Here is a 20,490-nt window from a genome sequence, read left to right on the forward strand (position 1 = left end):
AGTGGGTAAAGGCAAATCATAGAATAGCTAGAACAGTTCGATAGGTTCAGATAATGACATCACTTTACGGTATTGAAGCCTTTAATACCAGGAAAGGACAATACCTATCACAATATTACAATACCTAAAAATGTGTCTAATATCATAGTACAACAGAGTATCGATATCTTGCCCAGCCTTATTACCTACCATGCACCACTTCAACCTTTGCATATGTTTTAGTTGTTGTTGCAACATGTACATCCACCAGAATGCAGTGTGAAGTTGGTAGCAAGCACCGTCACCAGTTGCTGTTAGGCCTGCAACTCTATAAAGGTGTTTAAGATATATTCTAAAATGAATACTGTAGGCAACAATAATTAGTGTGGTGGTGTTCATGTAATATTTGTTCAAGAGAATAGACCGAACTGAATCACTTCCTGAAACGATCCATTCACTTCTAAGTTTTGTTGTGAGCTCACGTGCAGGGATACACTTCATGTAGCCGGGAGTTAGCACAAGATAATCAATGGACTAATTCCTCACATGGTTACGTTTACAAAGCCACACGGACACACCGTAAAGTTCGTTGCCGTTTCAATAGATGTCCCCTGATAAACACAAACTTAAAATGTTATCTGGACTGTACGAGAGGAGAGAGTAGAGACTCAGTGGTGCTGCTGTCGCTCAGATTGTCTCAGATCCTTTTTACTGCGAGGGAGCGTTGCATGTCCAGTCATTTATTCACTGGACGTACCGTTCAGTGAACGTGAGCAATAAGTGAAAGTCAGCCGCTCCAACTTCTGGAGTCAGGCCTGGGAAGTTCAGGAGTAAAGCTGAACTGTAGATGAGTTAAAAAGATGTAAAAGTTGTTAAAAACCAGTGTGTATCTCTGATATCCAGTGAGGAGAATTCAAACGTCAAGTTCGGTGTGTTTGCTCATGAGTGATATCCACTGTTATAGGACTACGCAGTCAGAAATAACACATACAGTAGTTTTGGACGTCCTCTCGCAGACAGCTCAGTATGCAAGATAGGAAAACCCATACACACACACACAAAAAAAAATCACACAGTATTGCAAGTTTGCTTAGTGAAGATTATTTAGCATGACTAGTTTGAGCATGTCTGTATATTTATAGAAAATACAAATATTGTTTAAAGTCTACAGTAGATGGAGCCGGAAAAATGGGCTCTGGTCCTGTGTGTTGTGTTAAAAGACGATGAATCCCTATCAGCTCCACCAATAATGCTACTATGAGCAAAGGAACATAATTATAATACCACCAGGTAACAACAACATCAAAAAAGAAAAAGAAACAAAAAAGAGTTAAAAAAAAGAAGCAAAATTAACCAAAAAGATGTGGTACGATCTCTGATTTGCTGCTCACTAATGGTGATACATTTCTTACAGGGCCATTCCGCTTGATCCTTCACTATTTGTGGTACAGGTAAGTTTATCAATATTATCCTACCAAATATTGCTGTGTAACTTGTATCTCAATAATAATAATAATTGTAAACTGTATTTATACAGCACTTTTCTAAACAACTTCTAAATGTTCTTTACATGGAGTGTTTTCAATGTCTGATTATTTTAACCAGGCAATTCGAAGTATTCAAATAAAATAGAAATCCCTAACAATTAAGATACAAGACGACGACAGTAATATCAAAACGGGTAAGATGTGTTGTAAATAAAACTGTGTGCTAGAATTATTAATATGATCTTTGAGAAGTGATTTAAAAGACTTCTCCGATCCGGCGAGCCTCAGATTCTCCGACATAGAGTTCCAGAGCTCCCGAGTCCAAGAGCTCGTTCACCTTCAGTCTTCAGCAGGGATTTAGAAACAGCCTGCAGAGCACTGCCTGAGGATCTGAGGCTGCGCTCAGACGAGGGGAGCTAACCTCTAACTGAACCATATGGGGCTTTAAATGTGGTCAATAAAATCTTAAAATCAATTCTAAAACTTACTGGAAACCGCAAAGAGGGTGAAACAGGGTTGATGTAATCTTGTCTTTGAGTATTTTTTTTAAAAGTTGAGCAGCAGCTATGTTTTTGTACCATCTGAAGGCGTGATGAGAAGACACTCACTTACAGTAATCGAACCGAGATTAAATGAAAGCATGGATGACCTTCTCGAGATCAGGCCGAGGGAGAAAGGCCCATATTTTGTATATGCTCCTTAATTGAATTTACACACAACTCGCCATCATTTCTCCAATGTAATGAACTGAGATGCCACTTGAAGCTGTGATTCGTAGTGATTATTATTAGTGTTACATGTTTGACGACAGCACATTTTACTTTATGAATGAAGAGACGTGACTGCATGTCTACGGCGTTGACTATGGAAATCTAATTTAACGTGTCAGACTCTTGAGATTGTAATTTACTCAGTCACATAGAACTTTCTCACGTTGTTTCTTCATTTGAAAATGACAGCCCATGCCCAGTCAAATTATACTGTGTGAAATATTACACTGTATGAATGATACATTTTTGATTTGATTCTGGTCTTGGGCTTAGTTGATCCATACTTTGTCAAATTTGCTCCAAAATCTTATTGAATGTTGAAAAAATGTTTTATTGAAGATGAATATTTCTGAATTTTTAAAGATGAATCATTCTGAAAATATTGATTTCATGAGCTACTCTGGAGTGTCTGATGAAACATGCTAACATATGGCTGGATCTCTCCTGCAGTAGACTGTTATCCACGCAGCAGGTGGTTAGCTAGCACCATCAATAACCTGGTTAAATATTAAACAACTCCTCGAGCCATGTTTGTCTCGCAGCTCTCCCTTTCTTTCTGTACAAGAAAGGATCAGGGATTATATTTGATATAACAATATCCTGTGATATTTTCATTTGTTGAAAGAAGGGAAACAAAAGTTTCTGGCAATTTTCTTGATGCCCAAAAACATAATAACGCAGGTTCTTTGTGTCCAACAGCAGGCATCTTGTCTGTAGACAGCTGCACTTATAATTCATGATAAAACTGTCATGAAATAGAGAAAAAATGGAAACAATGAAGCTGCGTGAAATGTCTGATTTTAAAAACTAAGTTTAAGAATAATAATAATTCTTGTTAAAATTATGATCCTGACGAACATATTTAAGCATTCATTACTTGAAATTCAGTAGCACGCTAACAGTTTTCCATTAAATCTGAAATATTGTTACAAATTTTGTAGTTGAATTGTAAATTCAGTTGGTTGGATTTAATTTTTTGAATTACTTTAACTTAATATTATTCCATATTAGATGGAACTTAATTAAAATCACTTCTTTTGAAAGCATTTTTTTAAATTGAGAATACTTTATTTACATTGTATTTAAAAGTTTAATTTTAATTTAAGATATTTACTTTGGTACTTTGCTTATTGTGGCCCTTGATTAGGAGTCACCAACCTTTTTAAATTGTTTTAGTTTGTTTTCTTTTTAATTGTTTCAAATTGTTTTGTTTGTTTGATCCCGTGAACCTTAGCCCCTCCAGCTCGTCTCTGCCTTTTGGTCTCATCCGACTGGCTAACAAGCAGATCAACTGGCAGCTGGTGCTTGCAACACACACAACACACACACACACACACACACACACACACACACACACACACACACACACACACACACACACACACACACACACACACACACACACACACACACACACACACACACACACACACACACACACACACACACACACACACACACACACACACACACACACACACACACACACACACACACACACACACACACACACACACACACACACACACACACACACACACACACACACACACACACACACACACACACACACACACACACACACACACACACACACACACACACACACACACACACACACACACACACACACACACACACACACACACACACACACACACACACACACACACACACACACACACACACACACACACACACACACACACACACACACACACACACACACACACACACACACACACACACACACACACACACACACACACACACACACACACACACACACACACACACACACACACACACACACACACACACACACACACACACACACACACACACACACACACACACACACACACACACACACACAGTCTCTGTAATCAATACCTGAATGTGGGCTACTTTGTTGCTGACATGCACTAAGCCTTTCCCTCTCTCCCTCTGCGTATCCCCTCAACCAATCATTTAATTGTACTCATTACAAAAGACAAACCAAGTAGAAAGGCAGCTTTTTAATTGACTATCGATTCAGCCGTGCAGGACAGTGTTAAGTGTGGTCAAATGATGCTGCAGATAAGCATTAGTGGGATGTGCTTGACTTCTGTCTCTTCTTGTATATTTCTCTTTCATTTCATGTCCTCTGAAAGTTTCTTTGCTCTGTTTGCTCCCAATCATTACTGTTAATCCTCTTTTCAAGCCAATCCAACCAGGAGGTTTATTCCTGTTTTTCATCTTTCCAATACTAGTTGCTGTTCTGCAAGCACTCGATCAATCGCACAAAAAAACGTCCTTTCCGTTCACCCTGATGGACTTTAAGGACGCCCTCCAATGAAAATCACATCTCTACCTTGCTAACCTGTCCATGTGGTGTTTTGTTTATATGCAGCAAGACAAAAACATGAACAAAAAAAAGCAGTTAAGGCCAAGGCTGAACATTTCCCATTTTACAGTCTCAAAAAAACTGATTCAGACAGCCAGGGTTTCATACATCACAAACCTAAGAAACAATCCTGTCAACTTGTTGGGGGAGGGGGACGGGAGGGGGCGGAGATAGAGGTGGGGACTACTTGTATAGTCATAGATCTGCACATATAAAATAAAAACAAAGGTGTCTTAGCCCTTTTAAGGCCTTAGGATTTATTTTTTTTTTTTTTTTATACTTGGAAAAAACGTTTAAATATTCTATTTTGTTGAGTTTTTAAATGTTTAATCAATGCTAGGAGAGGGAATTTAATAATGACATTTGTTTACTTCTTTTTCCTTTACTCCCCTCAACTGCACTGTTTAATTCTTCTTCCTATTCAGTCCTGACCAATCTCTTGTTTTACTCCACAGTAATGGCAAACTGTTGGCAGTGGTTCAGGACCAGTGTGTGGAAATTAGGTAATTACTAAATGCTATCTCACTGTTTGAGGCAATCTTTGTGTGTGTGTGTGTGTGTGTGTGTGTGTGTGTGTGTGTGTGTGTGTGTGTGTGTGTGTGTGTGTGTGTGTGTGTGTGTGCGCGCGCGCGCGCAAGAGGGATAGAGAGCCTTTTAATCAATAGGGTAATTCATCAAATCTCCCTTTTAAAAATAGTTCCAGTCTCAGCTTGCATCTTCAGAATGAAAACAATTTTTTAAGCATCAACAGTCATTCAGACTGAATTTAAAAAAAATTTGTTGCAGGCAAAATAAAATGAATGCAAACAGTTTGAAAATCACAGTGCTCCTTAAATATTTTTTTTATTTGTGTCTGTGTGAGTTATAGAGAAAGCGACCAAAGCATACATACACATACAATGGTTGTAATTATTTCCAGACACAAATCCAATTTCCCTCTTACACAGAGAATATACACTCACTAGGCAGTGGGCTCTATTGGCATTTGCAAAGCTTTAAATTGAGCAACATTGAAATGAAAATCAATAGCCATGAGCCAGGTTTACAAATATGTCTTACTCTCCAAAAGCCTAACAAGAGGCACATTCACATTCCACTTGACCCTTTCTGTAATTGGAAGTCTTTTTCATCCATCGATCAATGTGTAAAAGCAGAGTATGTTTCTGTCACCCACTATGATCAGAATTGTGTTGTCGTTAGCCTCTTGTAGTCAGGAGTAGTCGTGCCTCAGCGTGATATTGTGGGCTATTCTTGTGTCTACGACTGTTGTTTAATCACAGTGTTTTATAGCTTTACTTCATGGCATTGGTTGAGTTGTGTGAGTGGGTGTTAAGTCAGCTCAAGGCCTTATCCTCTGAGCTCTGCTAAGTGTCTGCCTAAACACTGCCTACTCCCTCTTGTCTGCTTGATCCATTGAGCTACTTTAGTTGGCAAGCTATCAGTGGCTCTTACAACCCACCTTATGCCAGGTCATATGAAGCTCAGTGAATGTGTGTGTATGTGTGCGTATGTGTGTGTATGTGTGTCGTTGTCCTGCAGGGTAATGACACTGTGTTTCACTTCTATTTTTCCCCTGTGTGTGTGTTTCCTCCTCAGGTCTGTGAGAGATGACTTTGGCTCAGTCATTGGGAAGTGCCAGGGTAAGACCTTCTCCACTTGTTTCATCAATCACTTTCCATAGTTCATGGTAAACGACACTAAATCACAGCAGCTCTCTTCACTATGCACCCCATTTGCTTTATAAATGTGGTGGTTACTGTTGATAGTAGAGTCAGTGCAATGTGTGTGTGTGCGCACGCGTGCTATGTGTGTGAGTGTATTAGACACTCGTTTTGAATGGCTCTGATAACGTGTGTGTGTGAGTGCATTTCTGTGACCTCACTGCAACTTTTTCTGGTATAAACACCAGGACTAGTACTCGTGGCAGCAAAGCCCAATAAACCTGCTGCTTGGAACTTTTGTCTTTTTCATCCATTCAGTCTGCTAACATTTACAAAAAATAATTAAAAGTGATGATTCATTTAACTATTTTATCCCCATTCAAGTTAGCGTACGGCCAAATTTGCCAGCTTAGCCGACAAAAGCTCCTGGTACATTTTCCAGATGCTCTATGGCCAGACATAGAGCATCTGGCCAGTGCGGGAATGTCTCACCAGATACCAAATGTAAAACCTCAGTGAAATGCAGAGAGATATACACCTGGTGGTGATGAGCTTTATCTGCATTGTGTGAACTTGTTTGGCGAGGGCTTGACTGTTACAGACTTTCATTTTAGTGTACAAGTCCCACACTATAGCTTCAGGTTTGGAGTAACGTGTGAATTCAGGTTAAGTTAAGGTTCGGATTTCATATATGCTGTCAACAAAGAATAGAAGTCAATGAAATGTCCCAAGATTGTTTTACACAATATAATTCATTTTGAAAATTGTTAAAGTGTGAATTTCGTGTTGTCATCGTACAAAACCACTGAAAGGTAATAGGAGATGATGTTGAATTTCCGCTCTGCCTAATTAGAAGAAATATAATTGAAAAAGGAGTCCAGAGTGTGTACTTTACAAACAATCCCACGATGTGTAATGTTATATAGATGCTTAAATTAGAGTTGTGCAACTGTACTGTCAGTGATGATGTCAGTTGATGCTTTTGTGATGAGTGTTAATAATGGAGAGGAGTGAATGAGCAGCGGTGCCGTGTCCCTCGTCCTGTCATCTCAGTAGCTGCAGTGATCAGAAGTCCATTCTGTTTCTGACTTTGACTCTCACTCGGTAGTTTGCGAGCGTGTCTGCGTGCGCGTGCTTGTACACATCTGCTTTGAGTTTGTTTCAAAGAGGTATATTGACCATGGCGGCTAATTGGAATGTGTGCGAGAGGCTGCGAACAGCAACACAAATAATCACCTCCATCCCCGACACCGCCACTCATTAAACACAGCCTCGTAGTGACTGATAAAAATAAATCGTCTTGATTAGCTATTACAACGGCCCGCCGTGGCCGTTTAAATCTCTGTATCTAAACATGCGGAGGCCCCAACTTCTCTGAGCTACGAAGTCATGATGAAGAACTGAGTAACATATATTGAGATCGATTTGCACTGATAAAATTTGATGTACTCTTATAGTGACATAATTCTCACGTGACTTTACAGTTAGTCTCAGCTCTGTGGAGCAACCAGCATCTTTCAACTCTGTTTGTTTCCCGTGTTTCCTGCATAATTATGATACTCGTGACCTGTCGCACTGCTGAAGAAAAATTGCTTTATTACATCAATTGATAACACTAGAATATGTTTATTATGGTACAGAGTGCCTTATACATCTGACCCAGGAAGAATAATGGGTTGGAATATAGCGACCTTCACCAGGATTGTTTTATATTTCTCCAATCAAAAACAAATTGTACCAGAATAAAAAATTGGAAAGAAGCTATTATAACAAAAGTCCACCTATTGTGGACACATTTAAATGAAGAAATGCAGCTGTGTCCTTTCTAAATTTCTGCATTTTCCTGGACTCACACACACAAACATATACACTGAACCAAACACATCCCAAAAACAAAGTACGGTCTTAGTAATAAGCCCCGAATGAAACTTGTGTGGGTTTTGTCAGTATTTTCTATCATCACTTCTTGCCTTTCTTCTTCTCATTGTCTTATGTCTTGATGCTTTTCATTTCATTTCTGTCATCTCTCTCGGCCCCTCTCAGCCCGTCTCTCACTCTCTCACTCTCTCACTCTATTTGTTCTACTGTGGCTCGTCGTCATTGTGGGCCGTTGTTTCTAATGGCTCATGGTGTGGATAACTGTAGCCCCTGGGCCCACGTAAACCCCAGCCTCCCTCCACTTCTTCATTCCATTTCATTTCTTCTTTTTATTCATTTTTCTTATACTTCATTTCATTTCACGGAGATTTGTCCTAATGGATTTTGCTGTGATCCTGCATTTAATGGCATTTGCTTTTAATGGAGGAGCGCGTGTGGCGTGTGCATTATCGTCTTTTCACTTGTGTACACGCCTGTGTGTGTGTGTGTGTGTGTGTGCGTGCGTGCGTGCGTGCGTGCGGGTGGGTGGGTGGGTGGGGGTGCGCGTGCAGCCACACCTGTGTATCACTCTCTGCCCCTCCACTCTCCCTCCCTCCCTCCATGTCTGTTTCTGTTACAGTGGAGTCGTCTCCCGCCTCCGTACATAATTCATAAGTGTTGAACTCCGATAAATTCATCTGCAAAGCTTTGGATAGATAGAAGGCTTTTTCTGGGGGGTCATTGGGTGTAAATCTCCCCAACTTCCACCTCCTCCTTTGTTAAAGGGGGATAGGAGAAGAAGAAGAAGAAGAAGAAAAAGAAGAAAGAAAAAAAAGGACAGTTCCATCCAATTTTCCAGCTCTCAAAAAAAGCCATCTATGTGGAAATGGAGCCCCTCTCAGCTGCAGAACAACATACAGTATACAATTTATAATGGGAGACGAGATTGCAAGGGAGGCAGTGTGAGACTGAAATAAAAAAGAAAAAAAGAAAAAAAAAGCTTGAAATACGAAGCAAAAGAGCCAAAAGAACAAGAAGAGAACAGAGGAGACACTTGGTACCTCTGGCTTTCGTAACAGTTCCATGTTGTTGTCTGCTCCTCCTAAGCTGAGAGTCTCAAAGGGTGTGTTAAATCGCCTGCATCCTGAGGTGCTCTCTGATACTCAGGCCTTAAAATTTGGGGAGCTATTATTCATCTCTCTTTTCCCTCTCTCTCTCTCAGCAGCTCCCTTCCTCTCATTCCCCCCTCTCTCTTTGTCTGTCTCGCCTCCCACTTCTTTCCCTTTGTTCTTCATTTAAAATTCTAGTCATACAATATCCAACGCCTCCATTCGTTTGCAGTATTGCCCACCAGGGGTTGCGGCAGTACTCCTCAGCCAAGAAATTCAGTACAATAAAAGCCAATTGTGCTGTTATGTGATATCAACAAAAACATAACTTCCTTTTCATAACTCTATTGCTTTGACACAGCACCCGTGGTATCATATTGTGTCTCGCACTGTTCTCCAAATGCAAACATCTATGCTAAATGTTGTTTCCAGTGGAAGGTTTTAAATTGAATTAATGAAATATCCTATTCAGTTTGTACAAGTCTGTCCTATTTCCTCCTTCGTACTGTTTTTAATATATTGTTATATAATTAGGTATTCATAACAGACTCGGGATCAGAGGCCCTCTGGACTGCCCCCCCGGCTCTTCTATCAGAGGGAAGGATGACAGCGAAGCCTTGAGAAAATGCCAGCAGGCGTGGCTGTGCTTTATCACAGCGATATGGTTACACTCACAGCACTGCTGAGCCAGCAGATTTGCTAAAACAGTAGCCTATACTTCAATAAAAGCTGGATTTATAATCTCAGCTGTCCTCCCCGGCTCTCTTTTACTCACTCCACCTTTCTGCCGCTCTCGCTGCGAACGTGCGTGTGAAAGTGTGTGCGCACATCCTTGAGAGGCAATTATTGAGATATTACTCTAGCTATCCTTCATAGATGAATTGGATAGGTCTATTGGTTTAATGTATGGCATTAGCGTTATCCTTCGTCTCCCATTTGTATTCATCATCAGCACACAACGTAACACCAGGGATTAGTCAGAGTTTTCTCATCTGACTTTATTTGTAACCCTCGGTTCCTCGAGTCTTTTGTCCTTTTTGTCTTGTGTTCTGTTTCTGTTGGATTTAACGGGTTTTTTCTTCTTCTTCGTTTATCTGCTACAGTGCCAAAGGACCCAAACCCCCAGTGGCGAAGGGTGGCATGGAGCTATGACTGCACGCTGCTGGCCTACGCCGACAGCACTGGCACGGTGCGCCTTTTCGACCTCATGGGCAGCGAACTATTTGTCATCCCCCCGGTAAGCGTGCCAATCTCTTCTCTTTGATACGATCAAACAACACTTCCTCTTTCCAAGCTGGCCTTGTCTTTAGAGACAAAAGTGATTAGAGATTGTGGATGGGAACCCTGCTTGATAGAGGCAAAGCTGTGGAACACACTACCTGTAGATATCAGAGAAGCTAGTTTAGTACATGTTTTTAAAAGAAAGTGTAAAACATATTTTTAGCCTTTTAATAGCTGCACCTGAAACTCTCTTGCACTTGCCCGCACTCATGCACTACTGCAGGTTCAAAATGCACTTTGCTTTATTCTATATTTTAACTCTATTTTATTTTAGTAATTTGTCATCTTGTGTTTGATTTAATCTTGTCCTATGCATTTTTTTTTTAAATTTTTTTATTTCATTTTTAAATTAGATTTTGACATGTTTTGATGTTCCTTTAAATCTGTTTTTATGAATGTAATTTCCTTGATGTAAAGCTGGATTTATTGTATGAAAGGTGCTATACAAAAATGTTTATTATTATTATTATTATTATTATTATTATTATTATTATTATCATCATTATTTTATTATAATTATTATTACAGGCTTCTTTTTGGGGTTTCAATGATAATATGTTACAACCGGTGGTAGAATAAATATTGAGATCCTTTACTGTAGTAAAAGTAGTAGTTCTGCAGTGTGAAAATACTGCTGTACATAGAAAATACAAATGATTGTCCAAAAGTATCTGCATCAAAATGTATTTAAAGCACCTCAAGTAAAAGTAATTATGCTGAATGGCCAACTTCAGAATCACATATATTATTGATTAATTAGGGTGTACATCACTTTAATGTTGCAGCTGGAGTACTTTATATACTGCTGGATAGCTAAATCTTTAATAAAACTGCATAATTGATTAATTGATAGAATAATCTAAATCTAAGTGAGAATGACTGGTAACTAAGGGTTTACAATAAATGTAGTAGACTACAAAGTAACATTTTTGCCTCCAAAAAAATGTGGAGTAGAAGTAGAAATTGGCATGACAAGAAAATACTTAAGTACAACTACATTAAAATTGTACTGAAGTGTAGTACTTGAGTAAATGTACTTAGTTACATTCCACAATTACAATGATTATCAATGAACGCTTTTGGAGCTTTGTTCATGAACAGAAGCATCAGTTAGATTGTACGTTTGGTAAATGCAGTTTCTCATTCAGACAAAATGGCAGCAGATCTGATTGTATTTGTAACCTTTCAGTGAGACAGTGTTAACGATTCAGACGTCCATAATCTTGCCTCCAGAGATAATTTGGGCCACGCTCAGCTCTTTCAGTGCAGCAAACATTTACCGGGCACTTTGAGCCGCCTGTCACTTTTTGAAGCGAACGTCTCCTCGTCAGACAGTTATTGCTCTTTTTGTCTGCCATGCTTGCTTTCTAATTCATTGTCTGATGCTTCTTTTTTTTTTTTTTTTTTTAATTTTTTATCCCTTCTTTGCTCGCAGTGTCACATTCTTCTTTTCCCCAATCTTCACCACCTTCTGTCTTAAATTTTTCACATGCCTGCTAGCGTTTCTCTGCTCTCACATGTCCCTCATCCTCGCATGTCTGTTTCTCGGTGTCTCTCCTTGAGCTACTATTTCAAGTCCATCTGCTATTCCTCCCCCACTTAAATGCCCTCTGTGTGCTACATATTATCACTCCTCCATTTCCACCCGTCACTCCTTCCGCCCCACCATCCGCCCTGTTGGAGACGGCGAGCGCAGACGCTCGTCCTCCTCCTCCTCAGCCACGCTCATCATCCAACCTCTGTGATCCTCCTTCCTTTTAGCGCAGCTCTGGTTTGTTATGCATCTACAGTGAGTGTTCTCGCACACTTACGTCAGCACCCCTACCTGCCCTGTCGTACTGTTCCTCCTGTTTGTCACTGTTAAGCTTGCTTCTATTTCTGGAGAAGATGATAAAAAAAAAAAATATATGAAGTCAATTTGAAAGAAAGTGTGTACATGTATGACATTTTTTTTTTAAATTTCCCCCCCATCTTCTCTCTCGCTTTCTGTCTCTCTTCCACTTCCTCTGTTATCGTTTGTTCCCTTTCTTCTCTGTCTCATCACTGGCTTTCTCACTTCTGTTTATTTTCTTCAACAAACGCTGCTTGAATGATGCATCCTTTGTTGTCTTGTCCTTGTAAAATCTTGGTGGGGGCACGAACTGATAGATAATTATGCATATTTTTTTTATGTCTCTTGATTTTCTCTACAGTTTACATCAGATATTTTCACACCGCCACTGATTCTTCTTTCTTATCTCCCTCTGGATCCAGGTGGTGAGTTTTCCGGGGGACTTCAGTTGTGCAGTGGCAGGCCTGATCTTCTTGGAGTGCACAGCTAGTGCTCAGTGGTCTGCCGAGCTTCTCGTTATCACATATGGCGGCGGGCTCAAGAGCTATCTCGTCAGGTGAGAGACAACGCGACTCAACTAAGGCTCCTAGAAATAGCTAGGTTTCCAAGGTACCTTTTTATTAGTCACAATATCTTGGGTAGAATAAATGACCTGCTGCAGATTTTGAAACACCAGATAGAGTTGTTTGTTGTTGTCTCATTTCTGGAACATGTATCAGGGCAGCAGCTCACATACGCATTATTATCTTCATGATTTAAGTGCATGTCCTGTATATTCAAAGGTTCAGGTTTATCACTTCAACAGATATTTCAGCTGTGCACAGCTTGATCCATCTTCAAGGTTTCCACATCAAATGAAATTCCACTTTAACTGGATGTAAAGTACTTTTACTACCTACAGGTCACATACTTTACTCTTCAATTGCTTTTAAGTTTTGCGCATTAAATAACTAAACTGGATTCAGTACGTACACAGCAACTTGCACTTCAGCTGCTTTTGTCTCGTACACGTGAAATTTTCAACATCAGAAATTAGATTTAATTTCTTATTTTTAAAATTACACTTCAGTTGCTTTCACCACTTCCATGTCAACTCACAATTCAACCGTGCTTTTTCTTCTTTCTGATATGGATGGTTGAATTCCTTATTACGCTTACACTTTTCACGACTTTAACCTCTACTACCTGTCTACTTACATCTCAGCTGTCGTCATCTTTGTCTCCTCACCTGACATTTGGGCAGCACTCATCTTTTACACTTCATCTGCATTCATGTTTTGCTCATTAGATACCAACTCAACTGTTTTTTCTCTCTACACATCAATTGACATTTCAAGTTTTTCCATGTTTTGCTCTTCAAATGACAATTCAAAAGCTTTCAACCCGAACATGTCAACTGACATTTCGACTGCGTTTATCTCTCTGTACAGCTGACGTTTTAACTCCTTTCGGTGTTTACACTTTGACAGGCACTAATTTCTGTCAGGACTTTCACTTGAGCTGACACCACTTGCTCGATTCATCACCGCAACTGACAGCTCAAATACTCCAACGGCTGACACTCCTTACATGCCGACTGACAGGTTATAGTGCTCTTAAACTAAAACTATATTGCACTTCAACTGATTTCAACTGCTTTTGGTTTTTGCACTTCAAAAGACACTTCCAGTGGTGTAACTTCAACAATTTACCCTTCGACTTCAACTTCAGCTATGATTCCCATTCAACTATTTGACCTATTTAAACAGTTTCTACCTGGTATTTTCAGCTCAAGCAAGTACACTTATATGTAACCTTTTCTGGCTTCAGCTAATACTTTAACTCAACTCAGTGCTTTCACTTGAACTGTCTGTTTTCCTTCATTCAGTGCATCCACTTAGGCTGAACACTAAAAACCCTACACTTCAACTTCTTTCAGTATTTGTATATTGTATCTGTTGCCACTTAGTATTTCAGTTATTTTAAATGGCAAATTTTAGCAGCAGGGTACACGTAGATTTTCTTCAGGCCAATGTATCATTGCCTTATAAGTAAATATATATATATTTGTATATATATATATTGTTCCAATAAACATAAACCAATAATGTGGAGAACGTGGTGAACTAGGGGTTAAATCCAGGTTGTCAGTGATCATTTTTGCCTCTCTCCTTCTGTCTGTCACTGCACTTCACAAAGCCACACAGTGTGTGTTATGCTAATAGCGAATTGTCGTGAACATGCTAAAATCAGATCACGGGTATCATAATGGTATCAGTCGCAACAAACACATAGACACCCAGACCCACTCGAGGCTGCTTTATTCTCATGTATTTGAAATGAATGTCCCATATATTGTGGCCTTTATAGAATAATGCACTCTATTTGTGGTATAATTTGACGCTCCATGCCTTTAATACTTAAGAGCAGTGATATCTTAGCCGGGTATTATCAGATGAAAATTCACTGCCTGAATATATTGATCTGGCCACGCTCCATTCTGGATTGCTTCCGGTTGTTGCACCAAATGGGTGCAGACCTGGAGTTCATTTTTAAACTATTGGAGCTGCTTTCCATATACTGTATGTTGTACGCTGAAACTCTTACCTTCGCCTCCATTGTTCAATGTCATTGCACTTAGCCACGCCCACTAGTCCCTGATTGGTCCACCCTTCAGAGTAGCTGAGGGGACCTTAATGTCAACAGGGTTTCCAGACTAGAATCAAAGCTAAGCCAGGAGCCAGGCTCTTTGAATGTCAATCACCTTGCTCGCCTTATTCCAACCCACATTTTAAATATTTGATTAATGACATCTGATTTTGTGTGTGCATCCCTGCTAGAGTCTGGGTGTGTGTGTTCCTCATGGCTGCCCACACTTTCCATTTTTAATTTAGCATTAGCGCTATGGCATTATTGCCACGATTTCCCATTTTATTGTCTGAGATTGCTGCAGTCACACCGAGCCTCTGTGCGGTGACACTCCAAGACCCAGGGCGAAATTGTGCCTGTGTGTTGAATCTCGATCAGATGACGTCCTGCACTCCACGACTTCCCTTCAATTCTGCGAGCGTAGTGAAGTTTGCTGGGAAGGGAGCAAGATACTGATTTATTTTTCTATCCCAGGCAGATAGGGCGGTGTTAGCTGCCTTTGAAGCCATCGGAGTGTCAGTGTATATGTGTGAGGAGGTAATTAAGACGAGGGAGACATTTGCACCAGATTTTCTCTGAAAGTGTTTTTAAAGGTTAATTTTTAGTGTGGAGCTTATACTCACTCTTCCTCTTCATATGACTGCGTTCCAATATTGTTGCTCAAACACTTTTAAATTAGAATTTTAAAATGATAGCTGAGTCCTGACAGTAAGTCACCTTTCTCTCTTTTGCTCTGTGCCAGCACTTCTGTGTGTGTGTGTGTGTGTGTGTGTGTGTGTGTGTGTGTGTGTGTGTGTGTGTGTGTGTGTGTGTGTGTGTGTGTCTGTCTGTTTGTGTGTCTGTGTGTGTGTGTGTGTGTTCACCTACGCAGCTGCTTTACTGTGGCATAAACACCAAAATGTCTGGAGGAAGCTGAACTGTCAGAAGCTTGCATTTCCCTCAGCTATTTCCTTTGTGCTCTCTTTCTTTATTTCCCTGTTTTCCTTCTTCTCTCCATACAGTTTACACTGCAACCAAACATTTCCTCAGTGACACATCCCAACACAAATTACACAGCATCTCCTCTAGTACCAATCTAATTTAGATTGCCCACTTAAATTAGATTATATATTTTACCATGTCTCATTTTAATTACAGCTGGTAGAAAAATTGCTCCGTCATCTTCCTCAGAGCAGCTTTGTCGCACCATTAACACGTTCCACACGAGTGTTCATGTTTTGATTGTTTATGTGCCAGAGTTCAATTATAGGCCACTTGTCCTTTGACTGTCAGCTCTGTCTCTCTGTTTCAGCGTGGGAACCAATCAGAACTTCCAGGAGAGCCACGCCTTCAATTTCTCTGCCCACTACTCTCATGGCATCACCTCAGCTATTTACCACCCTGGCCACCGGTACGTCACATATTCCCAGCGCTCCAAGCCCCTGCCAGCCGAGAGTGCCTGTTGAATATAGCTGAAATAACGAGTATTTTTTAAAAGAAAATTAACATTTTTGCCCGCATTGAGCTTTTAATCTATCAATGGCAGCCTAATTAATGCCTGCAGCCTTCACTTGACAATCTTAGACACATTATTTTCTCTTGTGGTCTCCGCAATCCCAGCCTACTTCTATTAGAGGCGCGTTTCATCAAGTGTTTTTCGTACATTTATATTCAGGCATCCTTATGAATCCTTTGAATCAATTTTCATCCTGAAACCCATTGCCGTTGATGCGATGCCATGCTATATAGTGCCTAAGTATCTGGTTTTCAAATTTGGCGAGTGATTTCAAACGCTTTCATTTGACATCTGGAGGCATCATCAATATACTCCTAAATATGTATTACATTGATCACTGTGCTACATCTAAATATACATTCACTGCATCACAAGTCACTTTAACTGATTCAGAGTCCAGAACGAGCGGCAAATACGAGGTTCTTCTCCGGAAATTCCTGCCCAGGCATAAGATATTACACTATGGACTGGAGCCAAGGGGTTTACTAAGGAATAAATGAACCAATCACTTTAATGTAATACCCGCAGGAATTCACGGTGGCAGTCCAGAATGTCCTTGGCTTTCTCTACCAGTCAGCATTCAAAGGTTTTGGTTAATTATGTCCGGCTCACACCCCGTGACCTCACTGTTTTCACCGCGGTCGCCAGGCTGCACAAACCAGATTTAGTTTGGCCAGTGGAGCTTGGTTTGGCAGCTTAATGGATTTTGGCAGCTGCTGTCAAGTGCTTGCCAACTGATAGATGGGATAAAACTTTAATGATCCCTGTGTGAAAAGTGGGTCAGCATCAGAGAGAGAATAGAATAGATGTAAGAAAAGGAGGTGATAAACTGCATATAAGAAATATAGTTTCAAAAGCTGAACATAGTGATTCAAATATTGCATATGTTATTTTACAGTGTGTATATTGTAGATTTAGTGCGGAATATGCAGATCTGTATCAGGAATACTGATTGTAGTCTGGCAGAAACTGTTTTCATAAAACCATAAGATTACAGAATACAGAAAGAAACTTCTTATTTGAGACATGAGAAACTATGTTATCACACATATTCGCTCTTCATCAGTTTACCAACTAACCCTCAGATCTTAGCTCCTGTTTAAATATGCAGTATTTGCGCAGCAGGGGGCAGTGTTGAGCTGATCAGCGCTCCTCCATACACACCTCTCCCTGAGCTCCTGACCATTGTTGCATCTGATCTGTTTCACTGCAAACAGACAGCCACTGATCGTTGTTGTGTGTTTTTGTCTTAACTCTGCTCAACCACTGGTTCTAACCAGACTTTTACCCCTGATAAATACGATTTTAACTGTCTGCTTTGCTAAATGGCACTTCAGTAGTGTGAATTGTCACTTACACCCTGGCTTGAACCCACAGAGAGTACTTTAATTCTTATTATACAGTGGGAAACGATTTCTCAAGGCACAATCACAAAGGTGGTACTCAACAAATATGTGTGTTTGTTAGACTGCTGCTGGTGGGGGGCTGTGAATCAGGGAATGACAGTACGTCCAAGGCCTCTTGCTTTGGCATCACAGCCTGGAGGGCTCTCTCCGGCTCGCCACACTACAAGCAGGTCACCAGCTACGAGGACGACGTCAGCACGGTGAGGAGTCCACGCATCTGCACACATGCTCGAGCAAAAATGTATTCACGCAGTATCTAACATGCATATTGTCTGTGGGTGTCAGAATCAGAAGAGAGGTTTCTTCAGGATCCCCAGTTTTAGATTATTTTCCAGACAAGGAGATGAAAAGGTAGGACAGCCTTTTTTCTGTCTGTTTTCTCCTTGCTGTACATAACAAGTTCATTCTGCAGAAGCTGCCAAAACTTCTTTTTAATAAAAACAAATGTGTGTCTGAATTTGTGTTGTTCAGGATGGAGTGTTTCGGATGAGTCTGAGCCCCGATGGCACACTGCTGGCTGTCATCCACTTCTCCGGTCGCCTGTCTCTGTGGGACGTCCCCTCACTTAAACAGAGAGCCACATGGAACCAGGACCAACAGGTGCCCTTCTAAACTGCTTGTATTTGTGTGTGCTTGTGAATGCATCCATGATTTTGTTAAGCACAGTAAACCTGTGCAGTGTGTCCTGGTAATATTTTGTACATTAAATGCTTGACTGACTGTATTAATGTAATCTCTTTCTAGCCTAGGTGTAAGTGTGTGCGGTGGGAAGGATTTATGTGTGTGTGTGTGTGTGTGTGTGTGTGTGTGTGTGTGTGTGTGTGCGTGCGTGCGTGCGTACGCGCGCTCTCTCCCATCACACAGTGCGTGATGTGGCTTATGGAGAACTTATATTTCCACGATGTTTTGCCAATTTATGCAGTGTGGGTGTGTGTTCTGCTTCATTGCTGGTAGAACTTCAGAATGTGTGTGTGTGTGTGTGTGTGTGTGTGTGTGTGTGTGTGTGTGTGTGTGTGTGTGTGTGTGTGTGCGTGTGTGTGTGTGTGTGCGTGCGAGTGTGTGAGCGCTGCAAGTGTAAACAGGGTTAGCAGATTAACTTCCTCTCCCTCTTTTCTTCTTCTTTTTCCTCCCTTCTTCTTCTTCTTCTTCGGCGCCTCCATCCTTCGGTCCACCCCGCAGCCAGGATTTGAGGAGATCAACCCAGAGTGGAAGACATCGCTGGAGAGAAGGAAGAAAATAAAAGGTAGTTTAGCCTGACGGGCTAAAGAGAGTCTACTTTGTTGCTGACATGGCGCTGCACACTGGATACAATTTAATGATCTTTGACATGTCTTATTCACCGAATTATACAGCTATTTACACATACAACCATATAGTATGCCAAGGCCAGCATCTACTTTTCTCCTACAGTGTCCGTGCCTGCAGATATGTGCGTTTCTCTGCTTGTGTAGTTGCCCATGTGTCTGTGTGTATTCCTGTTTGTGCAGCTGTAAAATCATTTTTTTTGACAGTTTTGGGCCAGTAGTGATGACAGCTGTGACAGCTTGTGTAAGCAATAATCTGTATATATCCCTTCATCTCAAGCATGACAAGTGATGTCACATGTCCACATGCGTAAATATGTCTCAGAGGAGGGAACACGTCGAGAAAAGGAAATTGGGATAAGAGTTTGTGATCCCTAAAGGGGGAAGTACTGAGTATACAAAGCATGTAATGGAAAGTTTTAATACAAATATGGGAACCGTCCTTTCTGTCCTTGTATGGCCCCTTGTGTACAAACATGTCTTTAACTCTGCCTTTATGTCTCGCTACACCTGTGCCAGATAAGGAGGAGTACTACCCACTGGTGGACGTGAGCTGGTGGAGCGACAACGTGTTGATTCTGGCCCGCTGCTCTGGCTCTGTCACCGTCTCGTCCGTCAGGACGTTGCGCAACCTTCTGGGGAAATCCTGCGAATGGTTCGAGCTCTCACCTCGAGTCACCACCGCACATGACGGGGGCTTCCTCAGCCTGGAGGTAAATGTCAAGACAGTGGCATGCGTGTGCGGTTTGGTAAACAGACAGAGGGAGTTTGTACAATGGCATGTGAAGGCACGTGAAAGTATCCGTCAGTGCTCATCTCGGCCTTCAGAGCTTTAAAAGGCATAATAAAACAAAGGACAGTTGTTTTTCATCCTTTTCATCTATTTTCTAAACTGCCTTTTCAATTCAGGGCAGCTGGGGCCTGGAGCCTCTCCTAACATGAGCTGTCTGGGCAAGAAAAATTAAACAAACTGGACAGACCACAAGTCTGTTAAGTGTTCGTTCTTTTGTTTTTATTATTGAGGAGGTAAAATAAAAATAGTATTTGAGGTTTCTGATGCAAAGTGAGTGAGTTGTACGGTCAAGTCAAAAATGCATTTTTTCCTCAAAGGTTAGTTTTCTTTTTCTGACCAAAAATTAACCCAAAGTCTGATATTATTTTCTTGTTGCAGGCGTTTTCAGTCTGTTTGTGTCATCCTTTGAAAGTGTGTGTGTGTGTGTGTGTGTGTGTGTGTGTGTGTGTGTGTGTGTGTGTGTGTGTGTGTGTGTGTGTGTGTGTGTATAAAAGTAACGTTGA

General features: G+C 40.8%; 1 protein-coding gene across 1 annotated transcript in view; it reads left to right on the forward strand.

Annotated features, from left to right (window-relative positions):
- The window catches only part of nbas (NBAS subunit of NRZ tethering complex), a 153,597-nt gene that overhangs the window by 834 nt on the left and 132,273 nt on the right, over nucleotides 1-20,490 (forward strand). Inside the window, exons 3-14 of the mRNA XM_069722866.1 lie at nucleotides 1,394-1,430; nucleotides 3,471-3,546; nucleotides 5,076-5,125; nucleotides 6,219-6,262; nucleotides 10,353-10,486; nucleotides 12,784-12,917; nucleotides 16,281-16,379; nucleotides 17,952-18,090; nucleotides 18,176-18,241; nucleotides 18,362-18,490; nucleotides 19,070-19,133; nucleotides 19,714-19,907. Coding sequence (XP_069578967.1) covers nucleotides 1,394-1,430; nucleotides 3,471-3,546; nucleotides 5,076-5,125; nucleotides 6,219-6,262; nucleotides 10,353-10,486; nucleotides 12,784-12,917; nucleotides 16,281-16,379; nucleotides 17,952-18,090; nucleotides 18,176-18,241; nucleotides 18,362-18,490; nucleotides 19,070-19,133; nucleotides 19,714-19,907 — 1,166 coding nt within the window. The remainder of the gene's footprint in view (nucleotides 1-1,393; nucleotides 1,431-3,470; nucleotides 3,547-5,075; nucleotides 5,126-6,218; nucleotides 6,263-10,352; nucleotides 10,487-12,783; nucleotides 12,918-16,280; nucleotides 16,380-17,951; nucleotides 18,091-18,175; nucleotides 18,242-18,361; nucleotides 18,491-19,069; nucleotides 19,134-19,713; nucleotides 19,908-20,490) is intronic.

Source organism: Brachyistius frenatus, unplaced genomic scaffold, assembly GCF_029030835.1.
Source record: "Brachyistius frenatus isolate BFR_SWC_R1_liver_20210118 unplaced genomic scaffold, ASM2903083v1 Contig_307, whole genome shotgun sequence".
NCBI lineage: Eukaryota > Metazoa > Chordata > Actinopteri > Embiotocidae > Brachyistius > Brachyistius frenatus.